This window comes from Cebus imitator, unplaced genomic scaffold (assembly GCF_001604975.1).
Source record: "Cebus imitator isolate Cc_AM_T3 unplaced genomic scaffold, Cebus_imitator-1.0 Scaffold235, whole genome shotgun sequence".
Taxonomy (NCBI): domain Eukaryota; kingdom Metazoa; phylum Chordata; class Mammalia; order Primates; family Cebidae; genus Cebus; species Cebus imitator.
The window spans coordinates 441280-458880 of record NW_016107550.1 but is presented as its reverse complement, the minus strand read 5'-3'; the positions used below and the strand labels follow the sequence as shown (position 1 = coordinate 458880).

At 46.4% G+C, this 17601-nt stretch overlaps 2 protein-coding genes across 12 annotated transcripts in view; one reads left to right on the top strand and one right to left on the bottom strand.

The window, feature by feature from the left end:
• EEF1AKMT2 (EEF1A lysine methyltransferase 2) overlaps positions 1 to 6199 on the bottom strand; it is a 70903-nt gene extending 64704 nt beyond the window's left edge. For 2 of the 10 annotated variants that reach the window (XR_001816261.2, XM_017497870.2), the window contains exons 1-3: positions 5987 to 6174; positions 4514 to 4579; positions 2919 to 3037 (exon numbers count right to left, since the gene is read on the bottom strand). Coding sequence is in view for 8 of the 10 variants with exons in the window: in XM_017497870.2 (XP_017353359.1) it covers positions 2919 to 3037; positions 4514 to 4579; positions 5987 to 6096 (295 nt within the window). In the remaining 2 variants the exon portion in view is untranslated. Of the gene's footprint in view, positions 1 to 2918; positions 3038 to 4513; positions 4580 to 5986 lie in introns of all 10 variants that reach the window. The other 8 variants (XR_001816258.2, XM_017497865.2, XM_017497862.2 and 5 more) reach the window with 6 other exon arrangements.
• An 8064-nt stretch (positions 6200 to 14263) lies between these two features.
• The window catches only part of ABRAXAS2 (abraxas 2, BRISC complex subunit), a 29906-nt gene continuing 26568 nt past the window's right edge, over positions 14264 to 17601 (top strand). For both annotated transcript variants that reach the window (XM_017497855.2, XM_017497854.2), the window contains exon 1: positions 14264 to 14374. In XM_017497855.2, coding sequence (XP_017353344.1) covers positions 14276 to 14374 — 99 coding nt within the window. In that variant the 5' untranslated portion in view covers positions 14264 to 14275. The remainder of the gene's footprint in view (positions 14375 to 17601) is intronic.

The following is a 17601-nucleotide window of genomic DNA, read 5'->3' as shown; positions in this document are numbered from 1 at the left end:
CACTGCACTCCAGCCTGGGCCACAGAGCAAAGACTCAAACAAAAAAAAAAAAAAAAAAAAAAAAAAAAAAAATAGAAAATGGGCCTAATGTAATTCATCAACATTAACAGACTATAAGAGAAAAATCACTTGATTATCTTGATAACAGGAAAAACATTTGACAAACAACAAGGTTCATAAGAAACACACACACACAGCCAGGTGTGGTGTTGTATACCTGTAATCCCACCTACTTGGGAAGCCAAGGCAATAGAACTGCTTGAGCCCAAGTGTTCAAGGCTGCAGGGAGTTAGGATCGCACCACTGCACTCCAGCCTGGGAAACAGCGCGAGATTCTGTCTCTACATTTTTTTAAAAAAAAAAGAAAGAAACCGTCAAGGTGTGGTGGTTCACGCCTGTAATCCTACCACTTTGGGAGGTCGAGGCGGGCAGATCACCTGAGCTCAGAAGTTCAAGACCAGCCTGAGTAACCTAACGAAATCCTATCTCTACTAAAAACACAAAAAATTATCTGGATGTGGTGGCACACACCTGTAATCCCAGCTACTGGGGAGGCTGAGGCACGAGAATCGCTTGAACCTGGGAGGCGGACGTTGCAGTGAGCCAAGACTGCATCACTGCACTCTAGCCTGGGTGACAGAGTGAGACTTCATCTCAAAAAAAAGAAACACACATACACATATACACAAACACCACTCTTAGCAAAGCAGGAATAGGAGGAAATTTCCTTAATCTGTTAGAAGTTATCTACAAAACAAACAGCTAACGTGACACCTAAGACTGAAATATTGAAAGCGTTTTCTGAAAAGGGAAAAAAAAGACAAGGATGCCTTCTATCATCACTACTTTTCAACATTCTACTGGAGGTCCTAGAAAACGTAATTAAGAGGAAAAGTTATAAAGGATTAGGAAAGAAAAAACAAAATGGCCACTATTCATAGTATACATAATTATATGTGAATAAAATCTAAAGGAATCTACAAACTGGCTGGGCAAGGTGGCTCACACCTATAATCCTAGCACTCTGGGAGGCCAAGGCAGGCAGATTTGAAGTCAGGAGTTAATGAGTTTCATTTATACATTCAAAAACAGGCAAATTAATCTGATTTAAAACTCATCTTTGATTCATGATTGGTAGATAGTGGTTACTTTTAAAAAGGAAGGAAGGCCAGCCTGGGCAACATAGTGAGACCTTGAGGTCAACAAATGAGGCGAGAGGATCACTTGAGTCTGAGAGGTTGAGGCTGCAATGAGCCGCGATCACACCACTGTTCTCCTACCCAGGTGACAAAGAAAGATTCTGCCTCAAAAAAAAAAAAAAAAAGGAAGGAGGGAATAGTAATTGCTAGGGAGTTCTAGGGGAATTTCTAGAGTACTGTAATATTCTATATGTTGACCAAGCGATTATTAAGTGGATGTATTCACTTTCTGATAATTCAATTCATTCTGGTTTGTGCACTTCAATGTACATATGCTATATCTCAATGTTTCAAAAAGGGTTATTTCAAGTTTTTCTAACCGTATTCCATTACGAAAAACATTTTTAAATTCTCCATAGCCTAAATGCAAAATCGAAGCTCTTAAGCCTGGCAAAGCATAAAATAGTTCCTACCTTTAACTTAATCCTCATCTCTGTCCATCTCCATATATGCTCTGTATTTCAGTTTATCAAGTTATTCATAGGCCCAGAACATAATATACTGCTTCAGCCTTCATGCCTTTAGAAAATACTTCCATCAGTTGAAATCCTCTTCTTCTTTACACTCTACTAGGTCACCATGCTGTCTCTGAAATTTCTGCCCAACTTGGATATTAACTCCTCCAAAATGTTTCCCTATCCCTCCATTCCAAAATTAATCATCCTCTTTTCGGTATATTACTGCATGCATCAAGTGATAGCACAACTGTCTATATGTCAGTCCATACTCTATTGTACTGCAAACAATTCAGGTACAGGATGGGGCACGGTGGCACATGCCTGTAATTCCAGCACTTTGGGAGGTCCAGGCGGATGGATCACCTGAGGTCAGGAGTTCAAAACCAGCCTGACCAACATGGTGAAACCCTGTCTCTACTGAAAAATACAAAAAATTAGCCAGGCATGGTGGCGGGCACCTATAATCCCAGCTACTCAGGAGGCTGTGGCAGGAGAATCGCTTGAACACAAGAGGTGGAGGTTGCAGTGAGCCGAGATCACCCCATTGCACTCCAGCCTGGGCGACAGAGCAAGACTCCATCTCAAAAAAAAAATAAAATAAAATTCAAGTACAAATTTTCTTGTTGCAAACGCTTAACATGACACTTGGCATGTGGTACTCAACAAATTTAACTCTTATGTTTATTTCTGTACTAATTAAGACTGTAAAACTATCTAGGATGAAGCCTAAGTCTTATAATTCCTCCATTGCACCCAGTATAGGAAGAGCACAGTTCAGGCATATAACAGTGGAATGGGTACCAAAACCCAACTCCATGGACAAAAATGCTCTTTTCCAACCATATGCTCACCCAAGATAAGATATGTAGGTCCTACTGGAATTTCAAGAGGTCAACTTTTTTTTATATAAACAGATGTGCAGAGTTTTGAGCTACAAGAAACCAAAAGCAACACCTTAGTGTCACACCTTAGTCACAATCACCTTAGTCACACTCCTTAGAAAAGAACTGAAGCCTAGAAAAATTCAGTAGCTTGCTCAAGGTTCAGGCTACAGCCAGAAGGATCAGGACTAGGACTTAGATCCCCCAGGTTCTCATTTAGTGCTCTCTCACAATCCATGTAGCCTCCCTTTTGTACTATGTGACTTCTCAAAGTAAATAGCTTTACTATTTCATATTTAGATAGTTAATACCCTCAATTGCTGGGCTTTTAAAATTTTTTATTTTAAAATTTGTCTCTAACAAACAAATACTAAAAGTACCAACAAGTTCAACCAGGAAAACACCATTTCCAGTTCCAATATCAAGCACTGAAGCATCCAATGGAATCTTGCGTTTCTGCATCCACCTTATTAGTCGATTCATACTCTCTTCTCCAAACCTGTTAGAAACAGAGCATCAGTCAAATAATTGAGGGATACAGAGCAAAGGTCACCACTATATTCCATTTAAGCTATTTATCCCACATGCTCAAAGTCTTATTTGAAAGTGAGAATATCTGTGACTGCTTAAGCTTTGTCTCTACTGTAATTTAGGAGAAACCACCTCCAGGAATAGACAAGGTCAGTATGTTACTGATTAACGTTTTTCTGTATCAGCATTAATACTTGTAAATGTTGGTGGTTCAAAATTTTATTGCTTATTGAAAAAGGACAACTATAGCATGAAATATTGTCATCAAATATAAATGTGAGATAGGGCCGGGCGCGGTGGCTCAAGCCTGTAATCCCAGCACTTTGGGAGGCCGAGGAGGGTGGATCACGAGGTCAAGAGATCGAGACCATCCTGGTCAACATGGTGAAACCCCGTCTCTACTAAAACTACAAAAAAATTAGCTGGGCATGGTGGCACGTGTCTGTAATCCCAGCTACTCAGGAGGTTGAGGCAGGAGAATTGCCTGAACTCAGGAGGCGGAGGTTGCGGTGAGCCGAGATCGTGCCATTGCACTCCAGCCTGGGTAACAAGAGCGAAACTCCGTCTCAAAATAAATAAATAAATAAATAAATAAATAAATAAATAAATAAATAAATAAATAAATGTGAGATATTAAAAGAGGGCTCACACCCACTCTCCCAACACTTTGGAAGGCCAAGGTGGGAGGATCGCTTGAGGCCAGGAGTTCAAAGACCAGCCTGGGCAACACAGTGAGACCCTGTCTCTACAAAAAATTTTTTAAAATTTGCTGGGCATGGTGGCATGCAGCTATAGTCCCAGCTACCCAAGAGGGCTATAGCGAGAGGATCACTTGGGCCTAGGAGATCCAGGTTGTAGTGAGCTATGATGATCATGCCACTGTTCTCCAGCCTGGATGACAGAAAGATACCCTCTCTAAAAACAGCAAAAAAAATAAAAAATTTAAATAAAAGAAAGAAGAGACAGACTTTAAATCTACCCACTAAAGCAAGACTTAATCCAGGGTTCCCAGGATTTTTAGGCTGTCTTTCTTTGGGTATAAGCACTTGAATATACACTTTTTTTTAATAGCATTTTAGGTTTTGGGGTACATGTGAAGAACATGCAAGATTGTTGCATAGGTACACACATGGCAGTGTGGTTTGCTGCCTTCCTCCCCATCACCTATATCTGGCATTTCTCCCCATGGTATCCCTCCCCAATTCCCCACTCCCCACTGTCCCTCCCCTAGTGAATATACATTTTTTTTTTTTTTTAAGACGGGGTTTCACCGTGTTGGTCAGGCTGGTCTTTAACTCCCGACCTCAGGTGATCCACCTGCCTTGGCCTCCAAAGTGCTTGGATTACACGCGTGAGCCACCACGCCCAGCTACACATATTTTTTTAAACACACACATATACATACAATCTTCTAGATTATAACTTGATCCTTTTCCTAACTCACCAGATTTCACCTGTATCTCCATATTCTTGGAAAGTTCGCAGTTCTCTCTCATAGACAGCATCCCAACTATGTAAATAATGAAATGCAAAGTGAGACTCTTGAATTAAACTGTATTATGAATTAAATGTATGTATCTAATACATTACAGAACTATTTATGACAGGGGTTTAAAGCATCACTAGTGTTACTAATAAGTACACATAGTTAAATCTTTTAACATCCTTGAGGTAAAAGAATTTAATACGTGGGCAAGCAAAATACGTTTATACTGTACATCTAAAGCATTTAGGACAATATCTGATGCACAACAATAAGTTTTAGCCTAAAAAAAATACAGAGACATTTGTCCATGTATCCCTAAGTCCCTGACCCAAGTCCAAAATTTGATGAAACAAGTACATCTGGTCTCAAGCGTGCAGGCACACAGTCTCTTTCCTGTGCTATCTGCCTCTGCCTATTCCAGTCTTCTAGCCCTCTGTTTAAATTTTCTCTGAATCCTTTCCTTTTCTCTTCTCTTCTTTTTCTTTTCTTTCTTTTTTGAGACAGAGTCTCGCTCTGTCACCAGGCCGGAGTGTGCAGCGCCACAGTATCGGCTCACTGCAACCTCCACCAGCTGAGTTCAAGCGATTCTCTTGCCTTAGCCTCCTGAGTAGCTGGGGTTCCAGGCGTGCGCCACCACACCTGGCTAATTTTTGTATTTTTAGTAGAGACGGAGTTTCACCTTGTTGGTCAGAATGGTCTCAATCTCCTCACCTCGTGATCCCCCTGCCTCGGCCTCCCAAAGTGCTGGGATTACAGGCGTGAGCCACCGTGCCTGGCCCTCTGATTCCTTTTAATTTGCCTTCTCTTTTCCTACAATGATTCTCTAGAATCCCTGCTCCTTCTCATCGCTACAACTTACCTCTCCCTAACTGTTCTCTGCAGTCATTCATCCACTCATCCATCCATTAATTCATTTAATAATCCTGAGCGTCTGTTTTAGGTCAGATCGCTTTCTCTCACCCCAAGATGCCCCATTATCTCCTCGCTCCCCATTTGGATCATCCGTTATTCCCACCCCTTCCAGCTCCCTCCTGCCCTGAGCCTTTTCGACTCCCAGGCCCGGCACTTCTCCCTCGGTCTCCCACTCTCGCCGACTAGCCCTATTCGCCAGCCTCGCCCTCTCCCCGTTTCCCCCAAGCCTGGCCCTCGGGTTCGAGACTCCCAAAAGGCCTCCGCGAGAGCTTCAAAGCCTGTCCCCCACCCACAAGCCCGTTGGGCTCCAATCCCTTGAAATGTCGGTTAACCGCGCATGGTGACCCCAAGGTATTCCACCCTTTCAAATCCCCGAGCCTCCCGCAAGGCGGCCCTGCTCGCGTCACGCCCCCGAGGGTCTCCTGGTCCCCGTGCCCCGGGTATCCACCCCGCCGTCCCCTTCTCGGGGCCCAGGCAGGGCAGCACGGCTCACCCTGCCCTGCCCTGCGTCACACTCACTGCTCGCGCGTCCCCAGCGCCGACGGAACGAAACCGTCCTCCCCGGGACTGCCCTCGCCCGACCGCGCCGCCACCGCAGGGCCACCGCTGCCGTCAGCGCCCGCGCTCATCCCGCTCCACGTCCTGGACGGCCGTTGGGGCCGCCATAGAGACGAGGCACAGGCAGAGCGCACGAACGGGCCGGCGCCTCTAGGCGGCAGGAGGCCGCCTTCTCGACTGCTCCAGGGCCCGCTCCGGGGCTGGGCCGGTGACGCTACTCCCTCCGCACTGTCGCCGGCTCCTGGCGCTGCCGCTGACCTTGCGCTTTCCCCCCAGGGTTGGTGACACCCCCTTCGTCAAGGTCCAAGGGCGACTATATTTGGGGACTGCCAGGGACCATTAGAGTTACTGCCCTACCGTGGACACTTAAAGCCGACGCCACTCTACCCAAACGCAGAAAGCCCCTCACCTCTCCACCGTGTGCGCCAGTCTGCGAAGCAGGTGGGAGTGTCCATCCAGTTATTTGGCTCCTCCGGAAGAGGCCAACTTCGTTTCTGGCTGGAGTCTTGACTTGAAAACTGCATTCCGAGCCGGGCGTGGTGGCTCACTCTTGTAATCCCAGCACTTTGGGCGTCCGAGGCAGGCGGATCATCTGAGGTCAGGAGTTCGAGACCAGCCTGGCCAACATGGAGAAACCCTGTCTCTACTAAAAATACAAAATTAGCCGGGTGTGGTGGTGCATGCCTGTAATCCCAGCTACTTGAGAGGCTGAAGCAGGAGAATCGCTTGAACCCTTGAGGGGGTGGTTGCAGTGAGCCGAGATTGCGCCCTTGCACTCCAGCCTCGGCAGCAAGAGCGAAAGTCCGTCTTGGAAAAAAAAAAGAAAAGAAAACTGCACTCTGGCCTCTTGTGACTTGATGTCACCAGTAGACGTGGGAATTTATGTCCATGGAAAGGAATGCCCTGCGACTCCCCATAATACGCCGAACACGGGGATCAGTGTGATGTAAAAGAAAGACTGCTAAGCGAGAAGACGCCTGGAAAAGCCTCAGTTCTGCCTCGACCCAGGCACCTGGCCTTGTCTAAGTCTTAAGCTCTGCGCGTTTCCTCCCTGTAGCATGCCAGAGCTAGACGGTGACTATTTCAAAGACTACTCCCCAAATCGCGAACCGGAGATTGCATCTGCCTCTCGGTCTGCCATTGGTAGATCTGCAGAATTATACAAGAGATTTATGGGCTAAAAGTCTGGGGTATTTTCTGTAGTAGTTATGAAATACTGCTGGTCCAGGCCGGACGTGGTGGCTCACGCCTGTAATCCCAGCACTTTAGGAGGCTGAGGCAGGTAGATCAAGAGGTCAGGAGATCGAGACCATCCAGGCTAACACAGTGAAACCCTGTCTCTACTAAAAGTACCAAAAAAAAAGAAAAAATAGACGGGCGTGGTGGCTCGCGCCTGTAATCCCAGCTATCGAGAGGCTGAGGCAGGAGACTCGCTTGAACCCAGGAGGCGGGGGTTGCAGTCAGCCAAGATCACAGCCACTGCACTACAACCTAAGCAAGAGCAAGACTTTGTCTAAAATAAATAAATAAATAAATAAATAAATCCAAGAAAGAAAGTAAGTAACGTTATTACAGAGCAATAAAAGAAAAAAGAAAAGAAATGCTGTTGGGCTAATATACTAGGCAAGGCCCTCAAAGGCCCCTGGCAAGACTGCCTTCCAACAAAAAGGAATTGTTTACTAGGCACATTTCTGTTGTCGTGGCAGACAGAAGCCCAGTAACAAGTCCCTAAAGATAAACAGCATCAGAAATCCTCAGATGCGCATCTCCTATACATGGTGTTCTGAGATCTTCAGGCAGAGTGACAGGATAAGGTAAAAGACAGATGGGAAGCCATGTGCATAGTGGTTAAAGAAAAGATCTGGCGCCATGGCTCACACCTGTAATCCCAGCCCTTTGGGAGGACAAGGCAGGCAGATCACTTGAGGTCAGGAGTTCGAGACCAGCCTAGCCAACATGAAAATCCTATCTCCACTAAAAAGACAAAAATTAGCCATGCATGGTGGTGGTCACCTGTAATCCCAGCTACTCAGGAGGTTGAGGCATGAGAATTGCTTGAACCAGAGGGGCGAAGGTTGCAGTGAGCCAAGACTGCACCACTGCACTCCAGCCTGGGCACTGAGTGAGACTTTGTCTAAAATAAATAAATAAGTTCAAGAAAGACAGTAAGTAACCTTATTACAGAGCAATAAAACCACTGGATGCCACTGCCAATTAGTGCTGCCCTGGACGAGTGGTTGCTTTGATCTTTTCTAGGTTCCAAATGCTAGATAAAGCAAGCTTGAGTGGGGGTCAGTGAGCCTTTAAAGTTTTAGGTTCTAGGCCAGGTGTGGTGGCTCATGCCTGAATCTCAGCACTTTGGGAGGCCCAGGTGGGCAGATCAGTTGAGGTCAGGAATTCGAGACCAGCCTGGCCAACATGGTGAAACCCCATCTCTACTAAAAATACAAAAATAGTCGGGTTTGGTGGCTCGCACCTATAATCCCAGCTACTCCTGGAGGCTGAGGTATGAGAATCGCTTGAACCCGGGAGGCGGAGGTTGAAGAAAGCCAATACTGTGCTACTGAACTTTAGCCTGGGTGACAAGACCAAAATTCCATCTCAAAAAAAAAAAAAAAAAAAAAGAGTTTTAGGTTCTAATTAAGAAGCACTCATGAAAGATAAGCCTGCCTTCAACCTGGTGTCTTGCCAATACTTAAGATATTTTTGCTGTATGATAAAAGCTATAAACAGTTGTTGGTTTGGAGCCCCAGAAAACCCCACGGTTTATATAGAGTTCATTCTCTGGCTCCAGGCAGGATTATTGTGGCTGTTTAGTCCTGAAGGCTGTGGGTACCACCTCTGATCACCCAGGGCAACAGGATTTTTGGTTGAGGGTACAGAAGCTCATTCTGAGCAGAGCCGCCCATCACTAGGGAGAACCAAGTATGTGCCAAGAATCACAGTCCCTGGCCGGGCGCAGTGGCTCACGCCTGTAATCCCAGCACTTTGGGAGGCTAAGGCGGGCAGATCACGAGGTCAGGAGTTCAAGACCAGACTGGCCAACGTGGTGAAACCCCATCTCTACTAAAAAATACAAAAATTAACTGGGCATGGTGGCTCATGCTTGTAATCCTAGCTACTTAGGAGGCTGAGGTAGGAGAATTGCTTGAACCAGGACCCGGGAGGAGGAGGTTGCAGTGAGCCAAGATCATGCCACTTCACTCCAGCCTTGGCAACAGAGTAAGACTCCATCTCAAAAAAAAAAAAAAAAAAAAAAAAAAAAAAAAAAACACAGTCCCTTCACTGAGTGCCCATTACCTGAGACAGAGGGAGTCTGCAGTCAGGTGGCTGCCTGTCTCCTCCCTCTTCCCTTCCCTGCAGCCTGGCACCCCATTACTGCAACACCTCAGAAATTGTGCTTCAAAGAGTTCTCAAGACAATTCTCAGTTGGCAAACCAAGGGTCACATTCCAGGCTTTTACCCTCCTTCTTGACTTTCCACAGCAATCAACACCTCTGAGCACATCCCACTTGAAAACCCCTCCTTGCTTTCCCACCACCTCCGGCTTTTTTTGCTCTGTCATCCAGGCTGGAGTACAGTGGTGCAATCATAACTCACTGCAGCCTCAATTTCCCAGACTGGAGTGATCCTTCCAACTCAGGCTCCCAAATAGCTGGAATCACAGGCCTGTGCCACCGTGCTCAGCTAATTTTTTGTAGAGACAGGGTTTCACAACATTGCCCAAACTGGTCTCAAGCTCCTGAACTCAAGCAGTCCTCCTGCCTTGGCCTCCCAAAGTGCTGGGATTACAAGCATGAGCCACTATGCCCAGCCCACCTCCTGCTCTTTTTCTTTTTTCTTTTTTTTTTTTCAGAGATGGAGTTTCATTCACCCTTGTTGCCCAGGCTGGAGTGCAATGGCGCAATCTTGGCTCACGGCAACCTCTGCCTCCTCGGTTCAAGCAATTCTCCTGCCTCAGTCTCCTGAGTAGCTGGGATTACAGGCATGCTCCACCACACCCAGCTAATTTTCTATTTTTAGTAGAGCCAGGGTTTGTCCGTATTGGTCAGGCTGATCTCGAACTCCTGACCTCAGGTGAACCACCCACCTTGACCTCCCAAAGTGCTGGGATTACAGGCATGAGCCACTGCACCTGGCCTAGATCTCTTATCTTTTAAACTAATTCATGATAATAGAAATGATGGCTAGCAATCATACAACTGTCACTGTGTGCCAAGAACTGTGTTCAGTGCATCCAATGTATTATTTCAGTTACTCCTAAAGATAGCCACAGGAGGTAGATAAGAGTATTAGCCTCATTTTACAGATGAGCTAACTAGGGCACATAGAAGTTGCTCAAGGTTACAGTAAATTCTGGAGCTGAGATTGGCACCCAAGCAATCTACCATAAAGTTTTCAAGCATAATCACTACATGAGTATGCTGTATCACTATAGGTGTTTTGCTGAAGATTTTCTTTTGTTTGTTTGTTTGAGACAGGGTCTCACTCTGTCGCCCAGGCTGGAGTGCAATGGCATGATCTCAGCTCGCTGCAACCTCCGCCTCCTGAGTTCAAGCAATTATCCTACCTCAGCTCCAGTGTAGCTGGGATTATAGGCGCCTGCCACCACACTCAATTCATTTTTTTTTGTATTTTTAGTAGAGACGGGATTTCACCATGTTGGCAGGCTGGTCTTGAACTCCTGATCTCAAATGATCCGCCTGCCTCTGCCTCCCAAAGTGCTGGGATTACAGGCATGAGCCACTGTGCCCAGCCCAGTGGCATGATCAGTTAACTCACTGCAGCCTCGACCTCCTGGGCTCAAGCAATCTTTCCACCTCAGCCTCCCAAGTAGCTGGGGTTACAGGCACCCACCACCATGCCCAGCTAACTTTTTAAATGTTTTTTGTAGAGCTGGTGTTCTCACTATGTTGCCCAGGCTGATCTCAAACTCCTGGGCTCAAGCAATCCACCTGCCTCGACCTCCCAAATTGCTGGGCTTACAGGTGTGAGCCACCAAGCCTGGTCAGAGCCTAAAAATTCTTTGTCTTCCTCTCTCTGTGCCCAAAGTCCAGAATCTCACTGCAACCACTCATCTCGTCTTCTCATTCTCTTTCTCCTTTACCCCCTAAATTTGCCCAGTTCATCTGCGTCTCCTTCCTCTCTCATCTCCTACATCCCAAATTGTTTCTTCAGTGAGCAAACCTAGGCACCTCCTTATTAGCAAGCCTACACCTTTTATCAGCTGCTTCTGTCTCCATCCCCCTCTAGCATGCTGCTGATCAAACACAATTATCTTCCCTGGGACCCTCCCACTTTTTCATGCACTATTCATTCAACAGTCATATATTGGGCAATATTTACATGCCAGCCATTATTCTAGGTGATGAAGATGCAACAGTAAATAAGCAGGAATCCCTGTCTTTGCCAGATGTGGTGTCTCACATTTATTTTATTTTATTTTATTTTATTTTTTTGAGACAGAGTCTCGCTCTATCGCCAGGCTGGAGTACAGTGGCGTGATCCCAGCTCACTGCAACTTCCGTTTTCCAGTTTCAAGCAATTCTCCTGCCTCAGGCTCCCGAGTAGCTGGGACTACAGGCACACACCACCACACCTGTCTAATTTTTTTTTTGTATTTTTAGTAGAGATGGGGTTTCACCATGTTGGCCAGGATGGTCTCAATCTCCTGATCTGGTGATCCGCCTGCCTCAGCCTCCTAAAATGTTGGGATTACAAGTGTGAGCCACCGCGCCCGGCCTGGTGTCTCACGTTTATAATCCCAGCTACTCAGGAGGCTGAGGAGGACGATCACTAGAGTCCAGGAGTTTGAGACTGCAGTGAGCTATTGGTGGACCAAGACCCCACATCTAAAAATAAAAATAAAAAAAAGAAGAATCCCTGTCTTCATGAAGTTCAGAACATGAGTAACAGAATATGAATAACATAGAGATGCTGCTAGATGATAAGTGGTAAAGGGAAAAGTACAACAGGGAAGTCATATTGAGAACATGGAGTGAAGGCTGCAGTCCTTGATAGGGTACCAGGAAAGGACTCCCTGAGGGGGCGGCAGCACTGAGGACTTCCCCTGAGGGAAAACCTAAAAGAGGTTCTCATAGGTTTTGTTCCTAGGGAGCAAAGTCTGAGACTGAGATGAACAGGGAGGAAGTTGATTAGGAAGTATTTTGAGGATCATGATCTGTTGGGGAAGAAAAAGAAGCAGGATTGGATGAATGAAGTAGCTGCACTGAGGTACCACTATAACAGAACTTCTGCAAATCCCTCCTAACCCTCCTATTTATTCCTCTACCTTGAACAGGCATTCAATGCTGGATGCCCAGGAAGGGAGGAGTGGCCTTAGGCCATGAAGCTCTCTACACTAGGGATAATTACAGGAGAGAGCAGACCTGCAGGAATCAATCAATCCTGCAAGGCTGACAGGAGGTCTGGGTAGCACATCAAAGCATCTAGGGCAGAAATAGTAAACCATGCCATTGCCTGGGAGAAGAGCATCCCAGGCAAAGAAAACAGCAAGCGCAAAGGCCCTGAGGTAGAATGAGCTAGGGGTGTCCAGGAAGCAGAAAAAAGACTAATGTAGTTAAACCTCAGTAAACAAAGGGGGCAGTAGCAGATACTGAAATCAGGCAAGTAAAAGGGGCCAGGTCTTGGCAAGACTTGGTGTTTGGCCAAGAAACAACATGGTTTAATTTTTACATTTAAATGTGGACCGTTTTGCTGTGTGGAGCTTAGATTTGGCAAGGAGGGGATTAAAAGCTGAAGCAGGAACACGAGATTTCTCACTCTTGTCACCACGGATCCTTCTTCGTTGTGGGCCTGTCCCTGTGTGCTGTAAGATGTTTAGCCATTTCGCTGGCCTCTACCCACCCACCAGATGCCAGTGGCACCTGACTCCAAATTATGATATCTGATGATGTTTCCAAATATCGCCACATGCCTTTTGGGGGCCAAAACTGCCACCAGTTCAAACTCCCTGACTTAGAGGTTACAAAAATCTGACAGAGAGAGATGATGGTGCCTTGAACCACCAAACTCTGCAACCAGAGCAGTCGTGTTATCTGTTACCACATTATGTCACTACTATACCAAACTGTTTGTTTGCCCAAATTATCTCCCTCCTTTCATCCTTGAGTGCAGTAAATGTTGGCTTTTTTTTTGAGACAGGGCCAGAGTGCAGTGGCACAATCTTGGCACATGGCAACCTCTGCCTCCTGGGTTCAAGCAAGTCTCATGCCTCAGCCTCCTGAGGCTCCTTCCCCAGGACCTCACCACCTTCCTTTGCCTGTACCATTTCACAAGTTAAATACAGCTCCAGGATGGCCTTCGGTGCTGACTCAGTCTCCCTGGCTGTGGCCACGTGGACTGGGCAGGTACTCACAAGTACAGTTAGGTGAAGCAGAAAGCCGTCCTTTCACAAGGAAAACCTTGCTGCCCGAGCAATCGGCCTCTCATTCAGCAGGACGCACCTGCCCTGAGCCACACACCTAAGGTCACCTTTGGAGGGAGTTGCTCTGGGCTGGACACAGGGAAGTTCCCTGGGAGGTCTGAGCCCCTCACAGGAGGTCCCCTTCCCAAGAGCAAGAGCAGGGCTTCCAACATGGGTTGGGGGGAGGGTCTCACCATGTTGGCCAGGCTGGTCTTGAACTCCTGCCTTGGCCTCCTAAAGTGCTGGGTACAGGCGTGAGCCTGTTTGCTTTTTTTTTTTTGAGATGGAACCTGGCTCTGTCACCCAGGCTGGAGTGCAGTGGTGCGATCTCGGCTCATTGCAACCTCCACCTCCCAGGTTCAAGCAATTCTACTGCCTCAGCCTCCCGAGTAGCTGGAACTACAGGCGCGTACCGCCACGCTGGGCTAATTTTTTGTATTTTTGGTAGAGACGGGGTTTCACCTTGTTAGCCAGGATCTCTATCTCCTGACCTCGTGATCCGCCCTCCTCGGCCTCCCAAAGTACTGGGATTACAGGCGTGAGCCACCGCGCCGGGCCTGAATGTTGGCTTTTAGTACTAAGAGTTTCATTTGCAAAGGGAAAGAACTGTTTAGGGAACGATCAACCGCTGTCTGAGGCGTGTAAGGAGCGACACCCCTGTGGAGGATACAGTGCCTGGGTCCTTCCGCTCGCGAAAACCGCCGTTCTTCAGCCCTCAGGACTAGGGGGCGCTCAGGGCTCTCAGCGGCTGCCAGCTGCAGACTCCATTTCCCATGATGCCGAGGGGTCGGGTCGGCCGGAAGCCCGTGTGCCCTCCGCGGGGCATGATGGGGGAGCTGAAGATTTCCATCATGGCGGCGTCCATTTCGGGCTACACCTTCAGTGCTGTGTGTTTCCACAGCGCCAACAGCAACGCGGACCACGTAGGTGCCGGGCCCCCTGCCGCAGCCGCTGGGGGCTTTCAGCCTCTGTCTCAGACCGGCGCTCGCGGCCAAGCTGGGACCGCATGCGGCTCGCCCTCTGGGCACCAGGGCCGGCCGGAGGAGCTGGTGACCCGGGCGGCTCCCGCCCCCGGTGAGCTCTTGCCTCTGGGGGCTCCTTCGTCCCCGGGACTGGCCCCTTCGCTTCGCGCTCTCCGCCGCTCAGCCGTCCCGGGACAGCCGTCTCCTGTGCAGCGAAGCTGCCCCGCTTGGCCTCCTGCAGTGTCAGGAGTCGCTAGGTGTAAACCGAGCGCCTGCCCCTCCCTGAGAGTCAGGCTTCTAGACTTAACGAGGGGCGTACGGGGTCGGGAAGGAATCTAGAGGCCGGGCGTTTAGTCCAGGAGGCGAGGTACTCAGCCCCGCCCGCCGATCTCACAGGTTGTCGTGGGGGTGCTACGAGTGAAACCATGGCTGTCACTATTCATACTTGTTAGACACGGTTGTGTGTTTTCTTCGCCCCGATGCAAAATGGAGAATGTAAATAAGAGCTTTTAGGTGCAGGGTCTATTTGTATTTCCTTGAAGTTGCGTGTTTAGTTCTTTGGCCAGAGTTCTCAGAGCACGGGACTAGTCACAGTGAAATAGGGAAGTGACAGGCCCCCGAGTGAGTGAACGGAAATGCATAGGCTTTGGAGCCCGTAGCAGGAGCAGATCCTCTCTGTTTCAGTGTCTTTATTTTACAAGTTGTCTTTTAACGTCATTGGCCTCTGATTAGCAATGCATTGTGAAACTAGATCACTTCTCTCTTAAAGGAAGTATAAAATCTGGCCACCAAATTGGGGATTATTTTAAGTGATGTTAACAGTGAATGATTCAAACTCATTAAACCTATGTGTGGGGCTTTTGGTTGTCATTACGAAGCAAAATGGTACACTGCAGAAGGAGGAACTGCATTTGGTTTGATGTCAGCAATCTTAGCTTCCGTTAATAAAAACTGATTTCACAGAGAGGTGATTCCGTTAGTAAACTGAATGCAATTAAATTATTGTACCTTTCATCTCTTCAGTGTTGATGGTAGAACTTAATGACAGGAATAGGAATATATACAGCATGGGTTTTTCCAGAGGCAGCCTTGAACACTATGGCCTAGGATATTACAGCCAGCTATTTAATAATGTAATATAGTTCCATATGTAAGGGTTTTAGTGTCTATGGACTATTAAATATGGGTCCTTTACCCTATTTCTTAGAATGCCTGGTTATAATCACAGTTTATTTGTGTGACAAGATTACTGTAAGAACAAGCAGCTACTTGTTGAAAACAATTAATTCAAGAGATATTCCCTTAATATCTACTCTGTGCAAGGTGTGGTACTAGACTTCATAGAAATTTTCACCAATGCCAATAGTTGGCAACTGTGTTTTGTATGACCATCCATATTTGTTGATAATAACTTTGCCACAATTATAGATGTGGAATCCTTGAAAATAAATTCAATTTTAAGGTTGAAGAAGCAACAATTTACTTTTGCAGTACATGCTTATTTTGTCCAGGCAAGAAATTAATTTAAGACCACTCATCTGTAGACCTGGGGCTAGCATACTTTTCTGTACAGGGCCAGATAGTAAACTCTGTGGGCGTTGTATGCCATATGGTCTCTATAGCAACTATTCAACTCTGCTGTTATTAGCAGAAAGCAGCTATAGACAGTAAAGGATTCAAGGAGACTGTATTCTTGGCCAGGCGTGGTAGCTCATGCCTGTAATCCCAGCACTTTGGGAGACTGAGGCAGGCAGAGCACCTGAGGCTGAGAGTCCGAGTCCAGCCTGTCCAACATGGAGAAACCCCACCTCTGCTATAAATACAAAATTAGCTGGGCACGGTGGCACAAGCCTGTAATCCCAGATACTCGGGAGACTGTGGCAGGAGAATCGCTTGAACCTGGGAGGTGGGGGTTGCAGTGAACTGAGATCATGCCATTGCACTCCAGCCTGGGCAACAAGAGCGAAACTTCGTCTCAAAAAATAATAATAAAAATAAAATAAAAACATAGGAACCACTGTTAGCTTACAGGTTGTACATTAATAAGCATTAGGCTGGAATTAGTCCCCATGCCACAGTTTGCTAACTCCTATTATAAAGTAATAGTGATTCAGATAATCCAGACCAGTGTATGTCTAAACCTTCCTCTTGTACTTGGCTTTCGAATATCCCTATTTGTTTTTATTTTATTTTATTTTTTGAGACAGAGTTTCACTCTTGTTGCCCAGGCTGGAGTACAATGGTGTGATCTCAGCTCACCACAACCTCCACCTCCCGGTTTCAAGCAATTCTCCTGCCTCAGCCTCCTGAGTAGCTGGGATTACAAGCATGTGCCACCACGCCCAGCTAATTTTTTGTATTTTTTAGTAGAGACAGGGTTTCTCCATGTTGGTCAGCCTGGTCTCGAACTCCTGACCTCAGGTGATCCACCCACCTCGGCCTCCCGAAGTGCTGGAATTGCAGGCATGAGCCGCTGTGCCCAGCCGCAGAATGTCCTTTTTTTAAAAAAAAAGCTACAGACAAGGTTTCACTATGTTGCCCAGGCTGGTCTCAAACCTGGCCTCAAGCGATCTTCCCTCTTTGGCCTCTTAAAGTGTTGAGATTACAGGCATGAGCCACCTCATCTGACCTAGAATTTCTTGATGTCACTGTCGATTTATATCATTATTCCTCAAACGGAAGACTGTTGTAGGATTACCAGATGAAATACAGGACACTCAGTTAAATTTGAATTTTGGATAAATAGCAATTAATTTATAGTATAAGTTATCCCAAAACTTACAAAATAATTATTTATCTGAAAATAAAATTTTGGTGTCTTGTATCTTTTTTGCTAAATCCGGCAACCCAATACCATAGAACACTAGGAATCCAAATCCAGCTATATTCTTAAGGTCTAAAGTTCTGTGTGAATATGAAATTATTTTTTCACTTTGATTTTTTGAAAGTGGAGTTTCTTATTTTGTTTGTCTTTTGCTTGTGACAAGACAAAGCTGCTTTTGTGGTGAGAATTCATAACTGAAAGATTTTCATAGAGTAAAACAAGCTTATTTAGCCAATGTTTCTTAAATTAGCAGTCATGGACACTCCTTTGGATCTGAGAAAGCTTTTTTTTAAAGGAATATATATATTTCATATGTGTGTGTGTGTGTGTGTGTGTGTGTGTGTATATATATATATATATATAT